The sequence below is a fragment of the Neovison vison genome, chromosome 3 (assembly GCF_020171115.1).
Source record: "Neovison vison isolate M4711 chromosome 3, ASM_NN_V1, whole genome shotgun sequence".
Classification (NCBI taxonomy): domain Eukaryota; kingdom Metazoa; phylum Chordata; class Mammalia; order Carnivora; family Mustelidae; genus Neogale; species Neogale vison.
This window is the reverse complement of record NC_058093.1, coordinates 74,744,923-74,770,258: the sequence shown is the minus strand read 5'-3', so window position 1 is coordinate 74,770,258 and position 25,336 is coordinate 74,744,923. Positions and strand designations below refer to the sequence as shown.

The window sequence follows — 25,336 nt, the reverse complement described above, 5'->3', positions numbered from 1 at the left end:
GGTTAAAGAAAACATCTAGGGTGAATCATCATTTTGAAGAATTTCTTACTATAGCAGATCTTTTCATAGTGAAACTCCATTATATTTAAAAATGTACTCTAAGGCGCCTGGGTGGCTCAGTGGGTTAAGCCTCTGCCTTCAGCTCAGGTCATGATCCCAGGGTGCTGGGATTGAGTCTTGTATCTGCCTCTCTGCTCAGCAGGGAGCCTGCTTCCCCCCTCCCTCTCTGTCTGGTCTCTCTCTCTCTTTCTGTGTCAAATAAATAAATAAAATCTTAAAAAAAAAATAAAAATGTACTCTAAATTTTAGTTGTCAAATTGTATCTGTAAAATACTTGAGAATCTTTATATCAACCTCTGACCCATATAAACTTCTCTACAAAGTTTTAAAAAAATGGCTAATCTACCTCTTCTTTAATACCTCAAGTATCTTTCTAATGAAACTGCTCATTTCGTTATACAAAATGCCTGCTACTAGTTAACTTTTTTTTTTCATTGTTAAGCCAGATCTGTCTTTATATCTGTTTCTAACCCTCTTTAGCTACACAGGGAAAAAAAGTGTTCATATTTCATTCTTCTCACACATGAAAATCCTTCAAACACTGAAAATAGTTGCTATGTCTAAACTGGGTTTTTCTAGTAACTAACCCCATAGAAATCCATTCTATTATTTATGAGATAACTTCACTTCTTTTTCTATCCCAGTTCTCTCTCCCAGAATTTTCTATGGCTTAGAAAAGTCAAAGTTGTTAATAAAATGTAACCAAAAAGTGAGGTCCAATTTCAACACAAAGTACAACAAAGCTGACATCATTCTTCAAGAAGGAGACCTAGGAGTATAAAAACATTTTTAGCAGTAAATGCAGTAAATGCTTTGCTGGTTCATGTTAGGGTTGTGATCAAATAAAACTCCTCTTACATTTTCGGGGCGCCTGGGTGGCTCAGTGGGTTAAGCCTCTGCCTTCGGCTCAGGTCATGATCTCAGGGTCCTGGGATTGAGCCCCGCCCGCATCGGGCTCTCTGCTCAGCAGGGAGTCTGCTTCCCCCCACCCCCTGCCTCTCTGCCTACTTGTGGTCTCTGTCTGTCAAATAAATAGATAAAATCTTAAAACAAACAAACAAACAAAACTCCTCTTACATTTTCATTGCAATTTCTACTGAGTGACTTCTCTCCCATCTTATATTGGTCAGGCATTTATGCAGGACTTTATATTTATTCCTTTTTAATGTTATGTTATTAGTTTTCTCCCATATTCCATTGTCTTAAACTAATTCGGAACCTGCTCTCTACTGCATTAGCCATGTTTTCTGAATTTAATTCTATACATTTGATAAGAAGGTCTTCTGTGACTTTAAGTAGATTTTTAATAAAAGTGTCTAAGGCTAAGTCGATTTCCCAATCCATTAAGCCATCCCTGGATTAACCCGTTTATTAGATAGTCATAGACACCTCCAATAGTACTTCATTTCGACCACTAATTCACAACTTTTTTCCTAAGTCTGTGTTGAGAGAGACAGCTCAAAAGAAGGCCTATCTACTAAGTACCCTATCAATTATGTAAGTATAATCTGGCATAAATCAGTTTGACTCCTTGTGATGAAGGAATTCTTTCCAAAGTGCTCACAAACTACTTAATTCATGATATGCACTGATTTTCAGCGTAAGGCTTACTGATCTGTAAAGGATTTGGCCCATCCTTTTCCCACTTGTGAAAATGAGGGCATTTTCCTTTCTCTAACTTTCTGGCCCTTCTCTTATTTTCTGTCAGTTTGCAAAAATAACTGATATCGGCAATTTTCCCACTACTCTGAACTGTGAGGAATCCCAGTCAGGAGTCTGAGTTCATTTGGAAGAGTTAGGTTCTAAAACTATTCTCATCCACTTGAGCTATGATTTTCTTTTTATCTACTCTATGTCTACCTTTGCTGTTTGAAGGTGACTGTTGACTATTCTTGAATATTGACTATTCTTATTAAATCTGTGTGGAAACAAAGTAAGTGTTAAATAGTGCTAATTTATTGAATGCTATTCTCAAGTATCAGAGAAAACTTGCTAAGCAATTTGAGCATGTTCTTATCTAATATGGGTGCTTTATTGTAAAAACTAATCAAGTTATTTCTTATTTGGAACACATAGAACATGTATTATCTATCATCTTTTCATTTTTACTTTGTCATATAGTCTTCAATCTCTTGATTGTATACTTCTCTAATTTGTAGTCACAAGGAAATCCAAATATTTGCAAACTATATTTTTATGTCTATCCTTTTTATTACTAGCTTCATTTCAGAAATTTATTTTTCAGCCCTGACACTTCCAGGTGGATCTTTTTTTTTTTTACTAGATTTCAATTGCCAGTGAAATTCTCTCTCTTGTCTTCTCTGCATCTCTACTGTACTTTCTTGACCATATTAATCATGGGTATTTTTGAAGTGTTTGTCAGCTAATTCCAACATCTGGGCCTGAAGTTGTTTCTGTTGTCTACGTTTCTCTTGGTTTCCAGTCATGGAGTTCTGCTTTGGCAGGACCTATGAATCAAATCTATCAAATCTCAGACGTTATGTATAAAACACATGCTTTACCCTGAGAGCCTTACCACTTTCATTTAATAAATCCTCTTTGTTGATAAATATTAAGGTGTACATAATAGTTAACTATATTGGTTCAGTGACATTTCGAGATAAGAAAGTGTTGGTAAAGCAAGTAAAACACATTTTTAATTCTTTTCATATTTTTTGGACCATTAGGCTTTTAAGCAAACATTATTGCTGAAATGTGATAACCAGTTCCGTTGTTAAAAAGGAAGAAGGCCAGCTGGCATTTTCCACTGAGTGTTCTGCTCTCAACTGGGTTGCTGTTCAAGCTTGAAACTGAAAAATTTTCAGTTTATTTAAAAAAAATCATTAGGATTAGAGAAATTGATTTAGGTGAGAAATCTGGCAGACATCTTGATGAAAGTGCCATCTTACTAATTTATAACAGCGAATATCAAGGATGATATCCAGGATCCTGCCTTCCTGTTATCAATGTATCTAGAAAACAAAGCACACCATTTCCTGTGCCTGAATTCAAATGGAAAATGGGTAATTTAGTACCCTATTAGATAAGAGCATGGCGAATTTTTCCATGCCCCTACACAGAAGTAGAATGAGTATTGTGTTTACTAACTAGACCTTGGACAAATTATTTAGTCTTCTTGAGTGGTCACAATATTTAAGTGTGCCAAGTACATCATCACTCTTCCTGAATCCTGCTAGCTAGATAGCCACAAACACTGCTGTGTTCTCCCTTTTCCAGACCTCACTTGAATCATGCCCTGAGGGTTGGGCTTGACATTGATATGCTGCAATTTCCAAGTTTACATTAAATTACATATTATATTTTGATTAATAGTTGCTTAATAGTATGTGAAAGATACCCTAACTTTATCCATAGGTTAAAAAAAAATTATTTGGAATGGGTTTTGCTGAAGTTGTCTAATACCTTTTATGATATACTAGACTCTCGTTAACCATAATTACAGCTTATAGCAATTTATTTTTGAAACCGCAAATTCATGGGGGGACATCTCATTTAGGACCTGCACTTAAATTCTTTTGTAATTAATCAGTACTTTATTATGTCTAAATTGATATATAAATATGGGTCATTAATGTCACTTAAAAGAATTTAAAAATAAAATGGTCTTTTGTTTATTTTTTTAAGATTTTATTTATTTATTTGACAGAGATCACAAGTAGGCAGAGAGGCAGGCAGAGAGAGGGAAGAAAGCAGGCTCCCCACTGAGCAGAGAGCCCAATGCGGGGCTCAATCCCAGGACCCCGGGATCATGACCTGAGCTGAAAGCAGGGGCTTTAACCCACTGAGCCACCCAGGCACCCCTAAAAATAAAATGGTCTTTTAAAATATTGTTACATATTTATAACACTATCTCTGACTATGATTTAAAAGATCCCTTGACTTCTAGATACCTAGCTGTAATTGCCATTATAGACATCCATGCATATTTGCTCCTTAGAAATTCAAGGATTTATTGAGAAAGGCTGGCCATCAAAGGAAAAACTAGTGCTTTGTCAACCAAATATTCAAATATACATTTTTTTAATGTGCAAAAAAAACCCCCAAAAACATGGTCTTACTCTTTAGTTCTCTTATCCTTCTGTGTCCAGTTGTTTCTCCCCTTGTTTAAACACACCATTTAAAGGCTTTCCAATTAGTCAGCCAGAGCATATGGAAGTTGGGAAGAGGGCTCTGCATTTAGATATTGTGATTTTGGTGCATAATAGAGATAGAAATATAGAGATTTATAGGCATACATTTCAGTTCTCACAAAAGGGAGTAACATCAAGCACTGCTCACAAGGAAAATTTAAAATAATCATAGTATATACAGTGGGATAATTTGAAGAGAAAAACAGACCCTTTGTATTCCCGATACTGAGACTTTGACACACTCCAGTAAGTGCGTTCAAATAAAAGGTGGACTACACTTCAAAACTTATGCATTAACATAATCTTGACTTCAACTTTTCTGGATCCTGGTGCTCATTCTATCACCCCTTAGGAAGTAACCAGACCCTGGACAGGGGTATGAGGGTGGGGACTCAAACACTACCAGGGTTTTGAAGAACTCGGGACCTGGTATCCAAGCATAAAATAGAGGTTCTGAGAGCCCTGCTGTGCCTTTATTTTATTTTATTTTTTTAAAGATTTTATTTATTTATTTGACAGACAGAGATCACAAGCAGGCAGACAGGCAGGCAGAGAGAGGGAGAGGAGGAAGCAAGCTCCCTGCAGAGCAGAGAGCCCGATGTGGGACTCGATCCCAGGACCCTGAGATCATGACCTGAGCCGAAGGTAGCGGCTCAACCCACTGAGCCACCCAGGCACCCCGCTGCTGTGCCTTTAAACAGGCATTCCAGACTTATCCTCCGATCAGAACCATGCTCTGCATTAGCTATGATCAGGTGTTTGCCTCCTAAAATAATGTATGCAAAAACATTATGTCTCTTGGGAAAGAAAAGCCATTATATGGATTATTAATTTAACAGGCAAAAAGAGATGAAATATTAAATGCGAAAAGTGAAGCACACTTTATGGAGAACACTATGGAAAGCCAGAAGGCAGAAAGAGAAGAACTCGGCCACCTTCGGATAACATGGCAACTTGAGGGCATTGCTACTCAGCCTGTGAAACAGCAGTGGGGAGCATTCAAGGAACGACTTAGAAAGGTACAGGAACATGGAATGGGTATTATTAAGCCTCAAAAACGAATGAAATTCTGATACATGCTGCAACATAGAAGAGACTTTAAAATAGGATGCTAAGTGAAATAAGCCAGTCACAAAAGGATAAATGTTGTATGATCCCATTTACACGAAGTACGGAGGGTCAAGTTCATAAAGAGAGAAAGCAGAAAAGAGGTCAGCTGGGCTGAGAGAAGGTGGGAACCAGGGTTATGCGTAAGTGGGTACAGAGTTTCTGTTGGAGATGATAAAAAGTGTTGGAGGTAGATGGTGGCAGTGGGTTCACACTAATGTGAATGTCCTCCTGCCACCAAACTGCACAGTTAACAATTGGTTAAAATGGTAAATTTTGTCACGTGTATTTTATCACAGTAAAATAAAAAACAAGTAAAGGAAACCCAGGTTTAGAACCAGGAACTCATTTGAGGTAGTGAGCGTTTTCACGGGGATGGAAAGTTCGATGATTGTCATCATGGCAGTGATCATTACGTAGTTGCTGGTGGTGTCAAAGAAAACAAATCCTTGACTATCTAACATTTGTTTCAGACTACTCACAACTTACAAGTTCTTGAGGAAGCACTTACGCCTGTGTCTGCCCTTGACCTTGGAGGGGACCTCCAGACCATTTTAGGTCTACAGAAAAAATGGAACGAAATGAAGCCTCAGCTCCAGGTGAAGAAGCAGACTGATGGACTTGGGTGAACAGGAAAAAAATCAAAAACTGTTTGGTTAAGGTTTACCTAATTTTCACAGACTGGTGAATTACTATGTTTTGTTTTTAAACAAAAGCAGTGCTTATCTAAAACTCCACTTCAAAGAAAAATTTTCTTACTGTTGTTTTGCACTGTTCTCTGTTTGATGATACACAAACATTCAGGCTACAAAATGTCCTTAATATACTCTTATCTTAGATCATTTTAATTTACATTAAATTGTTTCCTTATAAATAACAGTTATCACATAAATTCACCCTAATTATTTCCCTAGGAGGTATAGACACATTTTAGATTACTACATCTCAGAGCAAGGGTGTGCACGCTCTGACACACAGGCTCTGCTGCCCGTTGTCCCTACAATTACCACTATGATGTCATGGTCCCTGCCCACTGGCACCCCAGTTCCCCACCACCCTCCCAGGAATCTTGCTGTACCTTCCGGTTCTCCCTCTCAGAGCCCCCTCAGGATGTAAGAGAGAAAACCCTGAGTCACATTCCCAGGCCCTGACTACAAGTGCCTTTCCTATCCTCTACCTCCTGCTGCTCCTACCCCTGGACGCAGCTGCCAAAAGTGATCGCCAGTCATGCTGTTCTCCTGCCTGGCTTGTTCTTTGCTGCAAAGTCAAGCTCTCTGTGTTTCTGTTGGTCGCAACTTCCTAAGTGTTGGCCTTAAAGAATGCTGAATCTGGGGTGCCTGGGTGGCTCAGCGGATTAAGCCGCTGTCTTTGGCTCAGGTCATGATCTCAGTGTCCTAGAATCAAGCCCCGCATCAAGCCCCGCATTGAGCCCCTCATCGAGCCCCTCATCAGGCTCTCGGCTCAGCGGGGAGCCTACTTCCTCCTCTCTCTCTGCCTGACTCTGCCTACTTGTGATCTCTCTCTCTGTCAAATAAATAAATAAAATCTTTAAAAAAAAAAAAAAGAATGCTGAATCAGAAAGTGGAAGATCCTTTTAAGAAATATCTATTTTAGATTCTTTAAGAGTAAAGCTGATATTGTGGATAACTGGCCCCCTCTCCCCTTCACAAAAGCACGCCATTGTAGCCCATGGTGAACAATTTTCCGTAAAATCTCGGAGAATTCAACTAGCCTCCCTGTCAGGTACTTTGATATACCCTGTGTTATATGCCCCTTTGCCTTTCATGTCTCCATGTGCGCACATGCGCCCGCACGTGCTGAGTGTGTAAATCCCTCGAAGTCAGGCGCCATTCCCAAGCTTTGTTAGTTCTGTCACTGTGCATATATTTGATGCCCCCATGCTTGATTTTGACTTGAAGACCTTTCTGTTACTCATCTGCAAATCATTTCCTTAGCCTAAATCATTTCCGTTACTTCTCTGCTTGATAGAAGAGCCATCCCTGACAGTATAGTGACGTCCTCTTTGAGTTGTCCGCCCTTTGTAAGTTCTGTCCCAGAATCTGGAATCCTATAAGGGATATCTGAGCTGTGCTGGGTTAAAAGGAAGCTGCTCTGTCCCCCCTCTACATGTGGTGGCTATTTGTGGCTTCTGGGATGACCATTTTTAAAGCAGCATATCTACCACGTTGCTCAGCTGGTAGTTCATGCTGATCATTCTGTTATCATAGAGGACAAGTAATTCCCCCATATATTTTTAGACTTGCTATGTCTTGGTGTATTTACCATACTGCCTGATCCTGGTCTGTATTGAATGTCAGAGATAGTCATGGCTTCACAAAAATATCTAAAATACCTTCACTTCCCAGATTACGGGAGTGCTTGGTGCTTCCCAGAAACAGGTGGTTTGTATTTTACCAGCTAGCTCTGAAATGTTCTTTGTGTTGCTAATAATTTTTGTTTTAATTACTGAGAAAATGGGTATAGAATAATGTATCCTGAGCACCAGATAGCACAAAGCCCAGATTTGCAGGGATGGGGTGGGGCCGACAATAAGTAATTGTCAACAGATGAGAGAATAATTGGTGATACGGACCTTCCTGTAGTCAGTTATAGAAAAGGCTCCCTAAAAGTTGGATATCTTTTATTGCTTTTAACTTAGCAACTGAATGATGAAGTTCGGTACCTCCTAAGAGCGTCGGAAGAGCTAAGTGGCAAAGGAGCCCCTGTGAAAGAGAAGTCCCAGCAGCTGAGGGAGCTTATTCATTTCCACCAAACACAGGAGGAGAGAATCCGAGATTACGAGGATATCCTGTACAAGCTGGTCCGGTTCCACCAAGTCAAGGAGAAGGTGAGACTTGTCACAGAGAGCTGGAAGACCCGCAGTTTTAAACTACGAAATTAAAATTAATTATTATGTAATAAAGGCCACATTGTTCATTTTAGTTCTAGAAGCTTTCCACCATCTGGCCTTTAACCTTTTTCTCACTCCCTCCTGATGATCCAGCCCAATGGAGCTCTTCTTTGTCCCTCAAAGATAGTGCACACATTCCTAACTCCAAGCCTGGACTCTCAGGCGCCAGCAAACCTATGTCCCTCAGAATGATGTGTCTCTCTTCTAAATTCCCTGAACTTTCATTATTTATTTTACACATTTGTCATTTTTAGCATCTTGATTCTTTTTTTTAAGATTTTGCTTATTTGAGAGAAAGAATAAGCAAAAGAGAGACAGAGAGAGAGAGAGAGCACGAGCAGGGGGAGAGGGAGAGAGAAAAGCAGACTCCCTGCTGAGCAGGGAGCCCGATGCAGGGCTTGATCCCAGGACCCTGGGATCATGACCTGAGCCAAAGGCAGATGCTTGAATGATTGAGACACGCAGGTGCTTCTACCATCTTGATTCTAAATGACTTTTCCCCTCAACTCAAAAAGTGTAAGCTCTTTGAGGTAAGAAAACAAATTTAGTTCTTAGTTGCGTTAGGCCCTTTTTTTTTTTTTAATGTATCTCAAGTAACTGATATTATGGAGTGCTCAATAGAGCTTTATAGTTATTAGCTTCTCTTAACAGAAAATGGAGATATACCGATATCCCTTTAAAATAGCCTCTGAATGTACTCAGAACACAAGTCTAGATCTTGCAAAAGTTTTAGACTCTGACCAAAAGGAGTGTTTTCTTCTTTAAGAGAACTGACAATGTTAATTCCTCAATTTTACCCTACCTATTTGAAGCACTATAACATTTTTTTTCTTATCTATGACATTAATAATTATAGATAGGCTTGGCAGCATTTTGACCAGGTAGTAAAATTGGTTATGGAAAGTAGGCTTTAAAAAAAAAAATCAGTCTTCAGAAAAATAGGAAATCCATGTTAATTGTTAACTGTCTTAAATTCCAGCTGGGTCATCTCCACAAATCCAGGGAAACAGAGTTTGTAGACCAGCCAGAGGATCTGGAGGATGCCCACGAAGCCCAGGTCCACCTCAGTCGTGCTCAGGAGAAGCAGGCACACATCGATCATCTCCATAAACTGGCCCTTTCCCTGGGAGTGGACATCATCTCATCAGTGCAGCGGCCTGTAAGCAACTTGGAACACCATCATTCCTACGTAATTAAAGTTGAGAGTTGGGGGGTAATATAAAAGAAATCAGCCTGACGGTCTACTATATGTTAAATTTAAAAATACATTAAGCCATTGGGGTAGTTATTTGTGGTGAATTTCTACCACCTAGAACAAAACAAAAAATCTTTAAAGGAGGAAAATTGCTTTATAAAAGTCTTGTTTAGTACATCTATCCTCAAGCTAATTAAAACATAGAATTGTAGAGCTCTGTTGTCTAATACGGCAGTCAGGTTTTTGCATTTGAAATGGGCCTAACGCAACTAAGAACTAAATTTTAATTTTATTTATTTTTAATAATTTAAATTTTAAAACTGACACTCCAATGTAATTATGAGAAAACTTCTAAGTACATTGGGAATATTTTGGATATGTGATTCTACATTTTAAATTATAAACTATGAAATTTGAATATGGATCAATTATTTCTGATAAGTTTAGCAACAATTAAGAAGTGCTTGTAAATGTGAAATACACACTAGATTTCAAAGACTTCGTATAAAAAACTGTGTTAATATTTTTAACATTTGTTAACATGTTAACATGATGATATTTGGTTGAACATTCTTTATTATGAAAAATGAATTGCACCTGTTTCTTTTTTTACTTTTTAATATAGCTACCAGAAAATTTTTAATTATTCTTGTGGCTCAGGTTATATTTTGATTGGACCAATGCTGCTGTAGCATTTTGGATCTGGAAAGGTATAATAGAGATAATCTAGCCCAGGACACTCATTTTATAAAAGAAGGATCTGACGCCCAGAGAAGGGGCTTTATCCATAAGAGCCCATCATGGAGGAGACTTCTGGCTTCACTGAAGGCTTGGGCACTGGTCACTGGATCTGCTTTATGCTACTGGACTGACTTTAACAGAGGAGCCTAAAGAGAAGACAGTATTTTCAGATCAAATTTTTATAAATAACATACAGGACTCTGATTAAAAGGAAAAAATCCTCCAAATTCCTAATTTGAGGGGAGAAAAGATTATATTTATTCTATCTAGTATGTATAACATTAACAAAATCGTAATGGCCAATTTTACTTTAAAGTTTATCTAAAATCTCCTTTAAATGATATGGAATGCAATGAACCTAAAGTTCATTTAAAAAAATTTTTTTTTAATTTTTTAACTGAAAGACATAGAAATACAAAATATCTGTTGCTGTTTATAGAGAGCAATAAAGTTTTTACCAAGAAGGAGTTTTCTTTTTAAAGAGCTTTATTTTATTAATAAATGTATTTTAAAAAGAAAGAAAAAAGTAAGATGTCTCACTTTGTACAAATAATATTATAAATTGTTCTCCAACCTTCATCTGGCCTTGGCCTCAGCAGCCCTCTGTGTTGAGCAGAGATTGGCGCACTTGCATAATGAACCTGAGGTTAAGTTCAAGTTGACAGGAAAATTATAGTGCAGAAGCTGAATGTTTCCAATGCATATTTTATGCCTTTTGAAGTAAAAATTATACGTTATAATAAACGGTGTCTCTGAAGAGTTGGGTGTGATGAGCAAATCTTCAAAATTGAAGTTTCAAGACTGGAAATGCAACGGTTTGCCTTCCCAACATGTTGGTGTCTGGCTCTCCCTTCTGAAATCATTATATTCAAATATGCTTAAGGTAAGGTCAGCCAGGAGCCGGTTTTTTAATGTCCTTTATGAACCTCATAATGCAGGTAAATAGCACATGCATCTCATTGCTGTTTCGCCCAGTCCCTTTGTCACTTCCTTTTCTCTTTCATTTTCAGAACTGCTCTAACGTTTCCGCAAAGAACCTGCAGCAGCAGCTGGAACTCCTCGAGGGGGACAGTGGGAACTGGCGTGCCAGAGCCCAGGAATATGAACGGACCCTGACCTGCAGCCTGGAGTTCTGCAACACAAGGGACAGTATAAACGAGGTAGGGTGACAGGGGTGAGAGCCCACCTTGTGAAAAGCTGCTCTCAACCTAAAGCATGTGTCTCTTGTCTGTACGTGTGCACCCACAATCGGGGACTTTTTTTTTATTCCACCTTGACCTTTCATTTACCAAGCAACGTCTCAGGGCTCTGAAAGTTTGAGTCAATTCCAAGCACCCAAGTCAGTATGTTGTCAATGCCTAGAAAAACCTAGTACGCACTGTTGCAGTGTTCTATTTGCTTTCTTCCCCCCACTCAAGCCTGTACAGCAACTGCTTGCTTGAGTGGATAGAGCCCAGCAGGACAGAAAGGGTGATGCCGTCCCCATGAAGTCAGCTCCGACCTGCTGAGATTCTATTTAAGGACCAATGACTCAAAGCGAGGGGGGTGGCATGGGCCAGGGGAGCATGGCTACAAAGTATTATCACCAAAGTCAACAGGCTGGTTTCATATTTACTCAAATGGAGTGGTTTACTGGAAAAACAACTTCTAGAGAAAAAGGAGCAACAGATAAAAGTTATCCTTGGCGTCCATATAACCGCTCAAACACATAATTCCACCTCCTCTCCCTCAACTCCATCCAAACCCCCAACCCCCAAACATGTAGCGCGCTGAAATAACCCTCCCCTAGTTAAACTTTCCATTTAAATAATTTATTCTGGGGAGAAAACATAGATCAGGATAGCAAAACATAGTTCCTGATTTTTGACTCAAAATTGACAGCGGGATACAGAGTACTATAATTCCAGACTTATCACCATTTAGAGAAAAATGTTTCTGGGTCCATCAGTCACAAGTCCATTGCAAAAGTGGGTAGAGGAAGAGGAAGGGGAAACCTTCTCAAACGTTTTGTTGATGCCCGATTTACACAATCTGGGCCCAGCAAATAACAAATATCAGACATTAGCTCATGAACTCAAGTATGAGTATCTAAACTAGAATGGTGGTCGAGCTTTCACATGCTCCTTCCTATAGGCCACACTTTTATAGACCACCGGCAGGTGCAGGAAGGGAGCAGGGCTGGAAGGAAAGTGAGAGGGGCAGAGAGCAGGAGAGGCCACGCGGACCCCAGCAGAGACACAGGAACACCAATAATGACTTTCATTTTAGCAATGTGCTGCTCAGAGTCCATGTTCCAGGGACTCATTCTGGGCTAGAGATTCATTCGGGGTTAAGCCCAGAGTGTAGCCTACCTGCTATGGCCTCTTGCGGTTTCAGCTAACAATATTTCATTCAAGTCTTGTTAAAGAAAACAATATTAAAGAAAACATTGTTCTCCCCAAGGCTATAACATTTAGATTTACAGGTTTGCAAACAATTTTTTTTCTACCTTTCTCCAAAGTTATATTCTTTCTTCCCTTCCTCCTCCTCTCCCTCTCCAATCTCTCCCCTTCCTTCTCTCCTTCTCCCTTCTTCTTCTTTGGTAAACTTTGTTTTGCCAAAAATCTCTCTCCCTGCAGGGATATACAGCTCTATACTAACAGAAACCACAAGTGAAGGAGGCTAAGGGTTACTCCCAGCTCCCTATAGCTCAGTTTCCATCTTCCTGGATCACTATGGCATGTATGGAGCTGGGTCTCCCCGTGCAGGCCCTTCCCACAGGGGTTCTATTTACAGGCAGCCTCGTGATGAGCCTCTGCTGGGAGCCAGCTTAGCTGAGATGACAGATGTCCCTTGTAGTCACAGTCAGGACGCCCCAGGATTGTCTGTACCATAATGAGCAACCAGACACATGTGGGAATCAGATACCACTTTAACACAACCTCAAACATTAAAAGAACTGGTAGTCTTCCCATTTGTTTATACTTCATATCCATCTAATCTTTGATGTAAGTTTTAATTTCACATTTAAAGGTTCTTTGAAAATCCTTGGTTCTTTCCTTCTTTCCTTCTTGTATAACTATAGCAGGCATGTCACAGTGTGGCATCCACACCCTGGACTTTCCAACCACAAGCCTAATGGGAAGATAATCAGAAGGAATATTTTTAGTGCACTTTAGTTAAATAAATATATGTACATTCTAATTTGTATTGTGAATATCACAGTATAGATGGCTAGATTCCAAGTGGTGATAATATTTATATACCTAGACGTTTTTGTCACATTATCATTATTAATATTTGGCATAGGTACTTAAAACATTATAAAAAATTAAAAGCAATATGTTATTCTATGTTTTTTGTATATTAAAACATTAAAGTCAGACACCCCACCAAGGAACTAGAGCAAACATTGATTTTTTTAAAAAAGATTTTATTTATTTATTTGAGAGAGAGAGCAGCAGAAAGAGGGAGAAGCAGGCTCCCCAGCTGAGCAGGAAATCTAACACGGGGCTTGATCCGAGGACCCTGGGATCATGACCTGAGCTGAAAGCAGTTGCTTAACTGACTGAGCCACCCAGGCACCCCAATGCATTTTATTTTTTAAGTTGAGTTGGAAACACAGTTGTTTTGTTTCCAGTGTGCTTCAAGTGCTTCTTGGAAGTTCACAGACTCTGAGTGGAAATAGATTTTGGGAGATCTCGACTCCGACACTTCTTCCTTTTTAGGGTGAGAAACCTGAGGTGTCTACGATTTGCATCTGAGCAGAGCACTTTAGGACTGCAGAGCTTCTGTTCATGGTGTGTGAAGAGTTGGCTTTGGGCCAAAAGCTCATCTGTTGGTCTTCAGGCTCTATTGGGCACCAATAGGTTGTCAGTTGCTAAACTCAAAGTCCCCACTTGCTCCCATGGCGCAGTCTGATGCACCATGTACACTTTCTCTGCACTTTCCTCTGCCGGCCCGTTTTCTGGCATAGCCATTTCAAGCTGTTTGGATGCTCTGATACAATAGCACGGTTCATTTGGTCATTTCAACCAAAATTAATTGTTGATGATGCCCTAACTAACGTACATGGTTCTAACTGTACTTGAGCTCCCTAGTAGAGGACTCAGTACCTCAGGGCAAAATAAAATGAGGTGTTCTAAAGGTGGTTTTTTTTGGATGTGATGTGATATTCTTTAAAGACAAAGAACCATGGTTCTGTGCCTTGATTATCTTTGAGTAAAGTACTTTTACTTTCTTATTTCATACACTACCTAAGACATAGGATATTGTAAAATCTCATTTTTTCCATGTCTACCTTCACAGTCTTCAGACTGCCAGATTTCGTGGCATTTTTTTTCTCACTCATTTCACACAAAGATATATTGGTATGCATAAATGTTGAGTTTCACCATATATTTTCTTGCCTGGCAGCATGAATAAGCTGTTAATACGCAAAGCATTACAGACATTCTCTGTGGTTAGACGTGACAGAACATCAGTAGTTACTCATTCTTTTACACGTCTTTATTTAGAAACGTAATAAGTTGATATTAAGCATGTTTTCTATCTGCAACCTGACCCCAAAAGTTACTTTTACGTTTACATAATGTTAATGGAAATTTATAACTGGCATCTCATTATGGGTCGCAATTACTTTGCCAGAAAAAAAAAAAGCAAAACAGCAATGACAGAATTGGGTTGGTATCCATTCTTTCAAAATAAGTTTTGCAAACAGAAGCCTTCATGTAATTAGATCACTTTAGCCTGAAATTTTTTCTACTGTAGCAACATCCTACTCATCGGGAAGGAAACAGAAAAGGACTTGGTGTATATATAGGTCTGTTCCATATGTCAGTGTCTCATGTTCCAGTTACACAAATTTTTTTTGTTGATTTGAAGTCGGTCATTTGAGTTCCAGAGACATAAGGCAGATGAGAAGCAGCAAATTAGAATCGAGGAATAGACACATACCCAACTCATGAAATTGAACTTCCTGACATTGTAGAGCACTTTGCTGGTGACAAAATGACCACAGACAGTCCCCCACCGGCAGGAGAAGAAGCAGACAAAGAGTGCCCGGGTGGCTAAAACACGGGGCGGGCAGCACTGTAGTATGGTGCTGGGGTTATTATTTTCTGCATCGATAACCCTACACTCATCATTTTAAGAAAAAACACTAAACTATCATCATTTGACACATATTGCCAATGTGGCCACTGCATACTGGACCATAAGCCCATGAAAGTCCTCTGGGAACATGGAGCCCAGAGTGAATGAAAGCCCGGGGGACTTCACGTCACAGTCACTCGCAACCAGGCCACACCGTGGGTCCATCCAGAGGGTACAGAATAGAAAAGATGTATTTGTTTTGAAAATGTCCATAAAAGTTTGGTGTTTCACGTCTGCAAGGAGACTCTTCTTCCTGAAGAATACAGAAAGCTGAAGTTTAAAATCGTAGTTACCATGTCCAGGAAGTAAAACAAACACATGAACACACAGAGCTTGCAGGGCAGAGACAATAGCTATGATTGAGACATGAGGTCAAACGGAGCCACCGTCCTCTCCCTGCAGGCTGTCCCACTTGCGCTGCCGCAGCGCTGGCCTTGAGCACACGGGGACAGCTGCACCGTTGCCAAGTGAAAGGAGGCCAAGGGAGCCTTGTCCTGAAATCTCTCCAGGACTTAGGCTTGATATTCTAGCCATACTAATTGTAGCAAATCATTCAGGTTGAATTATGAATCTTTGGGTCCTTTCATTTCAAATGCAAGCATCCTGGACAGTGATAACTGTGAAGCCTTCTGTTACTGGAAATGAGCATCAGAAAGCTTTTTTTTCTGGAATGGGCAAAAGGATGAGCAAGAAATGGAGCCTGTGAAGTGGACATGAAGAGAAATGGACTGTTTTGCATTTTTGTGTCTGGCCAAATCTGTGCTATCGCTCCAATGAAGGCTTTATTTTTTATTTTTATTTTTTAGTAGGCTCCATGCCCAGTGTGGAGGCCAACATGGGGCTTGAGCTCAGGACCCTGAGATCAAGACCTGAGCTGAGATCAAGAGTTGGATGCTTAACTGACTGAACCACTCAGGTGCCTGAAAAGGCTTTTGTTTTTAATGTGTTTCCTAAGTTTTAAAATGTCCCATGGCCCTCACATAAATTGGCCTTGCCAGCACCAGACTCCCAATAATACATTCTTATGCCACAGCAATCTCAACCAACTTAGTCAAGACTAAGAATAGCAATCCAGCCTGGTCGTCATCAGCCTCTTTTTGCTTCTGCTTCTTCTCAAGGAAGCTTTGTTCATTCCTAACCCTGAAAGAAGCTCACTGCTCCCTAGGAAATATGGTGAAGATGTTCATTCTGGTTCAAAAGAACCACAATTTTAAAGTCTTCATTTCATTCCCAAGTATGGCTGTATTAACTTAGTCCACTGATTCCATAACAAATATGGAGGAGCTGAACAAGTGGAAACACAGGAAAATCACATTATTCATTAGGAAAAAAAAAATTCCTCCTAAAGTTTTTTTAAAGGTTTTTAGAAATTTTCTTAATAAGGATTATAACAACGTTTAAATTTTTTGAATAGGGTGAACTATCCTGCCCAAGCTTTGGGTGTTTCTTTCTGCTTATGTGTTCCATTTGAGCAGTTGTCTTGCCATTTCCACCATTCCCCATTGTTGACAAGCTAACTAAAGTTAGAAACAGCTGCAGGAACAATGATCCCACAGCCAAGCAACCATGGCACTCAGTCCCTTTAAAAATATGATCACAAGTTATATGGGGATTAGATGGGAAGTTAAGTTTTCATGTTAGAATGTGGAGGTAAGAAATTTAGGCATGATTATGTTTTTCTGAAAATCTACTTGCTAAAGGTAGTTTGTTCATGCTGCCTTCCACTTGTAGCTGCAAAAGTCCTACTAAATTTCAGCTGGGAAAGGTCAAAGATTTAAAATGCATTTCTAGGGGACCCAAAGAGAGAAGTGCCAGTAACTTTGTCAAAGGAGCTCATGTGTCAAAAAGAAGCTGATTCTATTTCACATACTCATAGCACCATGAACACTCTTTGGTCTTATAAATCATCTTCAGTGGAAGTGCATACATTCTGAAGCCGCAGAAATAAGATTGTACTCATCATTTATTGGTCTTAAGTTTTTTGATCCAAAGCAGATTTAAAATTTCATGGTTTAGAATTACAGCATTAAAGCTCAGACTTTCTCTGTTCATAACCTAGTTTTTGAATAGAAGTTGATCTTTCTCATTTAAACAAGCAGACATAACCCAGTGATTATCAGATTGATGACTGAGACCCTCTTCCTTTCTCTAGACTGAAATTTATAATGTGTATCACATTCTAGTACAAGAAAAAAGAATATAAAATTTCCTTTTCCAATGGATACTTATTAGTAACAGGACATATATTTTCCCCTTTCTTTTTTCTTTTATTCTGTTTATTTTTATTAAAATAGAAATTATATGTTTAATTATGGTAAAATACCACATGTAATACATGTAACATAAAATGTACCGTCGTAACCTATTTTAAGGTTAAGGTTAATATTAAGTACATTCATATTGTTCTACTATCATTACCGCTATGCATTTCCAGAACTTTGTCATCATCCCAAAAAGAAATTCTGTACCCATGAAACAATGACTCTTTATTGGGGGCATGTTTTTTGATACAAGAATCTGTGGTTTCCTCAGATGTGGTAGTTATTATACCTACAATCACAGATTATGACTTTGAGGGGAAAGAGTTCCTGCCCAAGTTTCATGTGAATAACTCCGGATGTAGTCCCGATATATTGCAATCCCATTTGTGTTTTTCCACTAAAATTGAACACATGCATGTTAAAACACTGAATGTCAAAGAATTTAAATAGTAATTGGTCATTTTATAAGTATACCAAATGAATATGATCTTCTCCAATATTTGTGTGAGTTCTAATAGAGAAATAGTTTTCAAATTTTGAAACTATAGTTCTTGCCATTTCTTCAGAATGTTACTGATTTATCGGTTTAAATGTTTGGTGTTGTCTCTGTGGCTGGCTTAATTGGTAGCTTAAAACAAGCATTCAACAATTTCATTTACCATATGACATAAACAACAGTATAGGTATGAGAGGCAAAAATTACATCAGTGTAATGATTTCCATGTATGCAAATGTGCTAGGGCCTTTATAGGTAATTGTCTCCAAGAAATGTTAAAGATAAGGTCAGGGTTTGGTTCTTACAATATGCAGGTTTCGAAATAAGCATTTGGAGAAAGCAAATATTTTTAGGGCAGACATGTTTTTTCTGCATTACAGGTCTAAAATCTAGCATGTACACAGCCTTTATTCCCTTCCAAATAATTTATTTGCTGTCATTGAAAAGAATTTTAATGTGTTTCTGACTTTTCTTATCATAGCTCAAATTTATCAACCATGACATTGTTCATTTTTTTGCTGTTAAATGCTTCCATATAATCTGAGAAGGTTTATGTTTTCTCTGTACTTCTCTTTGCTGATAATATAAAGAGAGAGTTGCCTGTCAATATGTTTATCTTTCTTGAATATGGGAAAGGGTACAGAAAGTGTTGTGCTTGATGGAACTGGACTGCTTAGGGCTTCAGTTCACTGGTAAAGTTGAACTGTGTGTTCTTAAGGCTGTTATAATGCATGCTCCGCTCTCTGTTCGTTGCCATATGCTCTGTTTATACACAAGTTAGCATTGCCATCAGTGGTGACGCTGTCCCTTTACTTTCCGGTTTGGAAGGACATCTAAAGTTAGTGGCCTATATCTAAAAAGGAAATCTCTTCTGGAAACTGCTCATGAAAAATAATTTTTTACCTGGATTTAGGCGAGTAAAGTATTTTTCCTACTAAATCTCATATTGGGACTCCTCTTTTATCTCACTAATGTCCTTGGTGGTCTGAATGTCGATCCTTCATTGACCTCTGCAACAGGAACAGCTCATTGGAGCCTAGTATATTTATTCTCGATACTGTAAGAGAGCCTTGGGAGGCAGAAGAATCTGGGGCAAATGCTAAGACACAGAGAACGGAATGTATGGGAAACATAATGTCAAATAAATATGAATAAGAAAATTAGAGTTGTTAAAAATCTGATATGTTCAAAACTCTTATTTGGAAGCCAAGGGATATTCTGTACTTATAAATCTAATTTTAAATTACAAATCAAGGGGCACCTGGTTGACTCAGTTGGTTAAGCATCCGACTCTTGATTTTGGCTCAGGTCATGATCTCAGGGTTGCAAGATCGAGCCCTGCATGGGGGTGTGCACTGGGCTTTGAATCTGCTTAAGATTCTCTCTCTCCCTCTCCCTCTACCCCTCCCCAACACTCTCTAAAAAATTTACACATCAAAAAGTACAAAGAACAATTTATATTTAAATTTAGGAATATGTTTAAATTCTCATGTGTTCACTTAGCACATTTGTTTCCTATTAAAAAAAATCACTGAATACATTTTGAGGATTATGAATATTTTGAAGTGTTAAGATTTTTTTATTTATTACAAGTCAATATTAGTGTCCTCATTTTAAGGAAATCACCTCTTTCTTTTCATTGAACTGCAGCTCAAAGAGTCATTCAAAGATATCAAAAAGAAATTCAACAATTTAAAGTTTAATTACACTAAGAAAAATGAAAAGGCTCGGAATCTGAAGGCTCTTAAATATCAAATTCAACAAGTTGATGTGCATGCTGAAAAAATACAGGTAAAGAGAAAGTGCGGGTGGCATGTCTGTGTGTGTGTCTGTGTGTATGCACATGCATGCACTACTAGGATTATTGCAAAATCAGTTTGCATTTCAATTCTAGATGCCTAGCCCTTGGGCTTTTTTGCAACATCAGGATTCAGATGGTAGTTTTCTGCTTTTGTAACAGTTGAGTTCCTCATGTAAAATGTATAAGTTAATTTATCTTTTGAGGCAGCTCTAGAATGAATTCTACCAAATATACCCAGGCTCTCTGCTTCCATTCTTCCCCAGAGCACACACACACGCACACGCACACGCACACACACACACACACACACACACACACGTGCACACCTCTTATACACCTCATTTCCTTTCCTTGCACATGCTTATGTCAGGAACAACTTTGTGGCCCATTACTCCTAGAACCTCCTACACTACCTCAATTATCGCATGAACTAGCTAGATAACTTGAATATTTTTCCCAGGAGACAGTGGGCTTCTTGAAGATAAGAAAATATTTTATTTTATGATCTTTGTCTTTTTTTTAAATCATACTATCATTCTCAAAATCTGGAATAGGACCTGGTATGTAGTGAATTTTCTATATGATTTTAATGATGGATCAGTAAACTATGTGGGAGAAAACCCATTCTTTCCAAAATACATTTGTGATTATTATGATTTTAATATATCATCAGGGAGAAGGCTGCAAAAGTTTTCCCCAAGTTTTTCTGTCAATAAATTATCACCAGCTAGCCTCATAAATAAAAACTGAATTTTGTTTTAAAAACTGTTTCTTTTTTGCATAGGCTTTGAAAAAGAAAATGGAAAAAGTTGAGAATAGAACTTCTGATTCTTTCTTGAGTTATCCAAATAATAAAGTTAATGTTCTTTTGGAAGCCATGAAGGATTTGCAAGAACATGTGGATGAGTTTGACAAAGTTGTGACAGATTACAAGATGACTTTGGACCTGACAGAGCACCTCCAGGAGATGATAGAAGAGGTATCCTTTTCTTGCTGAAATGGTGTCCATATGTAATGTTCTTTAAATTTCTCTGTAACTTTAAAACAATGCTACCGCAGTTAATTTTGTCATTAAATCTATGCATCTTCCTCCTTTTCATGATTATTGCCTTAGGATAATTTCTTAAAGTAGAATTGCTGGACCAAAGGGGGATGAATGGTGCAAAGTTTGATAGCATTGTCCAATTGTTCTTTAGAGAGATTTTACTAATTTGCTCTTACGGCAACATAGGAGAATTTCTCATTTCTCCATAACGCTATCAACTCAAGATGCTGAACCGTCATGAAATTATGCTCACTGCTGGATATCTGTTTAAAATACTCAAAGTGACTTATTTATTTCACGGAACTTGCAAATGTTTAGAAAGAAATGTGATGGTGGGGTGTTTCACATACACAAATTGTTATTGGTGTTATTTTTGTTTTTGTCGAGAGGATAAATGGTAGAGAATGCATAAGCTATAGGAAATTTGACAAATTACAGTTGTTATTTGCACACCTCATGTTGAAGAAATTCCACACTTGAAGTTCTTTGTGGCCCATTATTCTGTGATACAGAACGTCTCTCTGCCACGGATGCAGCAGATTTTAGATTTGACACGGCACTGAGGAAGATGAGGATAATCATTCCTCTATGTCTGATCCATAGGCTTGCTGTGACCCTGTGGCACTTATTGAGAGCCAGCTCCTAACCGACTCATGTGTTTCTGTTTCTCGCTCATCATAATCATTCTGGCCATGGTCAGACGTATTCCTTCCATCACCGTTATTTAGTATTTTTGGTGAGAAACTGTCTCAATTCTCCACTGTGCTTTGAAAATATGACTTGAGTAACTTCTATTAAAAACAAAACAAAGCAAAAAGGTCAAATGCTGTTCCTCAACCCATAAACTAAGTCTCATTCTTAGAAGAGAATTTATTTATTAAGCAGGCAGTACTTTATCCATGTGTTGTTAATTACTTCAACTATTTTGGCAGTATTCTGTATGTTTGAACTTTTTGTCTTTTCTTTTAGCTGATATTTGAATTCTTTTTCGTGCCGTATGCTTTTTATATTTCCTGTACTTGTAAGTCTGCAATGTTCTTAGCAAGTCTATTTCAGGCAAATCTAAGAAGGCAGGAAAATCAAATAAATTTCCATACCTTTATTTTCTTATCTAACTCTACTACCCAAGTGCAGAAGCCTATGATCATATTTTGACATTTTCCTTATTATGACTTAGAAAGTTCAAACTAATGTGATTATAAAGTTTGCGAAAATTGAAATTTGATACTTCAGTGGTCAAAATGAAGAACTTTAGAACATGGTATCTCTTTAATCTACGCTTATCCCATTTTAATTTAGTGTCACTTTTGGTATGAAGATGCAAGTGCCACAGTTGTAAGAGTTGGAAAATATTCCACAGAATGCAAGACAAAGGAAGCTGTGCAAATTCTCCACCAGCAATTCAATAAATATATCAGGCCCTCCGTGCCTCAGCAAGAAGAAAGGATTCAGGAGATCAGTGACCTAGCTCAGCGCTTATATGGTGAGGTCTCTTTTAAAATAACCAGCAATTTGCCCTTGAACAAATCTATGGTGAACCTAATCCCGCAGAAAGCAGAGCATGACAAGCCCTCAGGGTCCTCACTACAGCAATTATTCAGGCAAGAGACTCAAGATAAGCACCCATATCTACAAAAGTAAACAGCCAGGAATAGAGGAAGGCATTTCTGCCTCCAGGAGAGGAAGTCTTTGGATTTTTTAAAAAAGATTTTATTTATTTATTTGACACGCAGGCACACACACAGATCGCAGGTAGGCAGAGAGGCAGGCAGAGAGAGGGCGGGGGCGGGGGGGGGTGCGGTGGCGAAGAGCGGGGAGCCTGATGCAGGGCTTGATTCCTGGACCCTGAGATCATGACCTGAGCTGAAGGCAGAGGCTCAACCACTGAGCCATCCAGGCACCCCAAGGAAGTCTTTGGATTTTAACTACCTTGTGTAAACCCTCCCTCTCTATTCTCTTTTCTTCCCTATTCCTGTTGGTCATCCACCGGGTTAAAAGCAGACAAAACAACAATAACAACAACAAAAACCAAACTCATTTCCATGAGGGTGATTTCTTAAAAAACATTCAAAACTCCCATAATACTTAAAGTGGGTGTTAAGCTAAAATTGATGTCTCTAGTCCTTATATTTCTATGAGGGGTGTGGTTTGTAGACTTAAGAAACAGATGGTTTGGTTAGTAGATTTAAGGAACAGGTCCCTTGCCTTTTTCTCCCTTATGGAATAAACAGGAGAACTCAAATTATCATCTCACTGGTTCTGCTTTTCTCTTCTCCATGGCCAGGAAAGAGAATACAGTTGTCAGTCTCAAGAGTCTTTCTATCTAAAGGAGGCCCTCATTTCAGAAACCCTCTGGGTGATGATAGCCTTTGGGGGTGCTGAAGAATAAGTTTCATGAATCCCCTGATATTGTTCCTATAGACCAAGGGTAGTTCCCAGTGGCCAGGCAAATCTAGCTTAGAAAGAAGAAAACAATGGGTGGTACAAAATGTTTCAGCTGGCTGTGGATATTTTCTCACGCAACATGAAATGCTATCCATGGATAGCCATAAAAATGTGTAGAAACATATATACTGTACCACCTAATATTAAATTATTAAGAATGAATTGTTAGTACTTTTCCAAAAGGAAAAGGTAGAAACATAAAAATAATAAAATATGGATTGAAAAGTTAATGGAAACGAATGTGATATCTCACTCTTACCATAGTTACTGTGTAAGTGCCTTAAAATGTTGTGAACGCCCTCTGCTTCCCCAGCATTGTATATGGTTCCCTCTATCTTTGTACTTTCCACACTGTAGTGAAATTATTCATCTGTTCATCTGTCTTCTCTATTGACCATAAGCTCCTTGAGGGCAAGGGAAGCACGTTTTGTCACTGTATTTGAGTGCGTATTCAATTTCAGGACCCTGTTAAGTGCTACAGAGACACGACACTAGTTTAATTCCCCTCCCTTCGTGCATATCCTGCGTCCTGCGTTATCTGTGTTCCTGGCCCTTATACCAACTGACAGATTGTATAGTTATTTGTCTATTGTCTGGCTTTTACACCAGCATGCAAACTCCATTAAGAGAAGGGATTTTACCTGTTAGTTTACTTCTTCATGATACATACTAAGTGCTTAACAAATACATAACGAATAAATGAATCATTGACTGAATACCTTGAACAAATAAATAAATGTGAATCTTCATCTGCTCAGTAGAGAAACTATGTAATTTTTTAAAATTTGCAATAAGTAAAAAGCTTTAGGAATATTATTTTAACTCTTACAGGCCTCCCAAACATCATTGGACCCAGAATTGTAAAGCAAATAAATTTATCTCAAAAAAAATTTTTGAGTACCTATTATGTATGAGGAGGTATAATTGATAAAAAGGTAAATAAAACTTAGTTCCTTCATTCAGGAATCCACAGCCTAGACCTAGAAGTCATGTTACAGTAAATGTAGCCAGAAAGGCATGTGTATTGGTTTGCTAGAGTTAACATCATGAAATACTATAGACTGAGCTGCTGAAACAAGAGAAATTCATTTCCTCACAGTTCTGGAAGCTGAAGTCCAGATCACAAGATCACGGTGCTGACAGGGTTGGTGTCGCCTGAGACTTCTCTCCCAGACTGAGGGCTGGCTGCCTTCCTGCTGCCTTTTCACATGGGCATCCCTTGTGCACTTGCTTGTCCTGGTGACCCTCCCTCATCTTACACTGGTGGGATCCACTCACACTGGATTAGGGCCCCAACCTCATGGCCTCATTTTAGTTTAATCACCTCTTTAGACAGCTTATCTCCAATTGTGGTAACATTCTGAGATACTGGGGACTGAGGCTTCAACACGGCAAGTTCTGGAGGAGACACAATGCAGCCCGTAACATTGTCTAAACCGTGGAGTCTGCAATCCTGGTTTCAAATCCCTGCTTCTGCTTCTGTCTGGGTGGCCTGAAGAGGCTCTCTGGGCCTCAATTTCCTCATTTGTAAAATGCAATAGAGCCTAGAAAATCCAAGGAAAAATGCATTAGTGCATATAAAGTGCTTAGCTATAGTCAAATAATGAGCATTCACTGCGTGGTAGCTATTTTTATTATTATTCCAGTAGAGAGAAAATCTACACGGGGAGGATTAAGAACATCTCACAAAGATACTGGTATCTGAAGTAGACAGCAGGGAGTCCGGGGGAAGGGCATTCCTGGTGGAGAGACTACTTGCTGTGGAGAAGAGGCGCACTTTGACCAGAGACTGAGTATGTGAGAGATCTATGGTGACAAATATTCGTCAGAAGCACCTTGAAACTGTTTTTTTTTTTTTTCAATTTATTTATTTTCAGAAAAACAGTATTCATTATTTTTTCACCACACCCAGTGCTCCATGCAAGCCGTGCCCTCTATAATACCCACCATCTGGTACCCCAACCTCCCACCCCCCCGCCACTTCAAACCC

The 25,336-nt window shown here is 38.8% G+C and overlaps 1 protein-coding gene across 8 annotated transcripts in view; it reads left to right on the top strand.

The window, feature by feature from the left end:
* Positions 1 to 25,336, top strand: part of CCDC141 (coiled-coil domain containing 141) — a 226,410-nt gene that overhangs the window by 173,235 nt on the left and 27,839 nt on the right. For 7 of the 8 annotated variants that reach the window (XM_044242441.1, XM_044242437.1, XM_044242436.1 and 4 more), the window contains 8 exons: positions 5,051 to 5,230; positions 5,792 to 5,917; positions 7,978 to 8,166; positions 9,209 to 9,418; positions 11,176 to 11,325; positions 19,706 to 19,846; positions 20,641 to 20,835; positions 22,201 to 22,384. In XM_044242441.1, coding sequence (XP_044098376.1) covers positions 5,051 to 5,230; positions 5,792 to 5,917; positions 7,978 to 8,166; positions 9,209 to 9,418; positions 11,176 to 11,325; positions 19,706 to 19,846; positions 20,641 to 20,835; positions 22,201 to 22,384 — 1,375 coding nt within the window. The remainder of the gene's footprint in view (positions 1 to 5,050; positions 5,231 to 5,791; positions 5,918 to 7,977; positions 8,167 to 9,208; positions 9,419 to 11,175; positions 11,326 to 19,705; positions 19,847 to 20,640; positions 20,836 to 22,200; positions 22,385 to 25,336) is intronic. The other variant, XM_044242439.1, reaches the window with a different exon arrangement.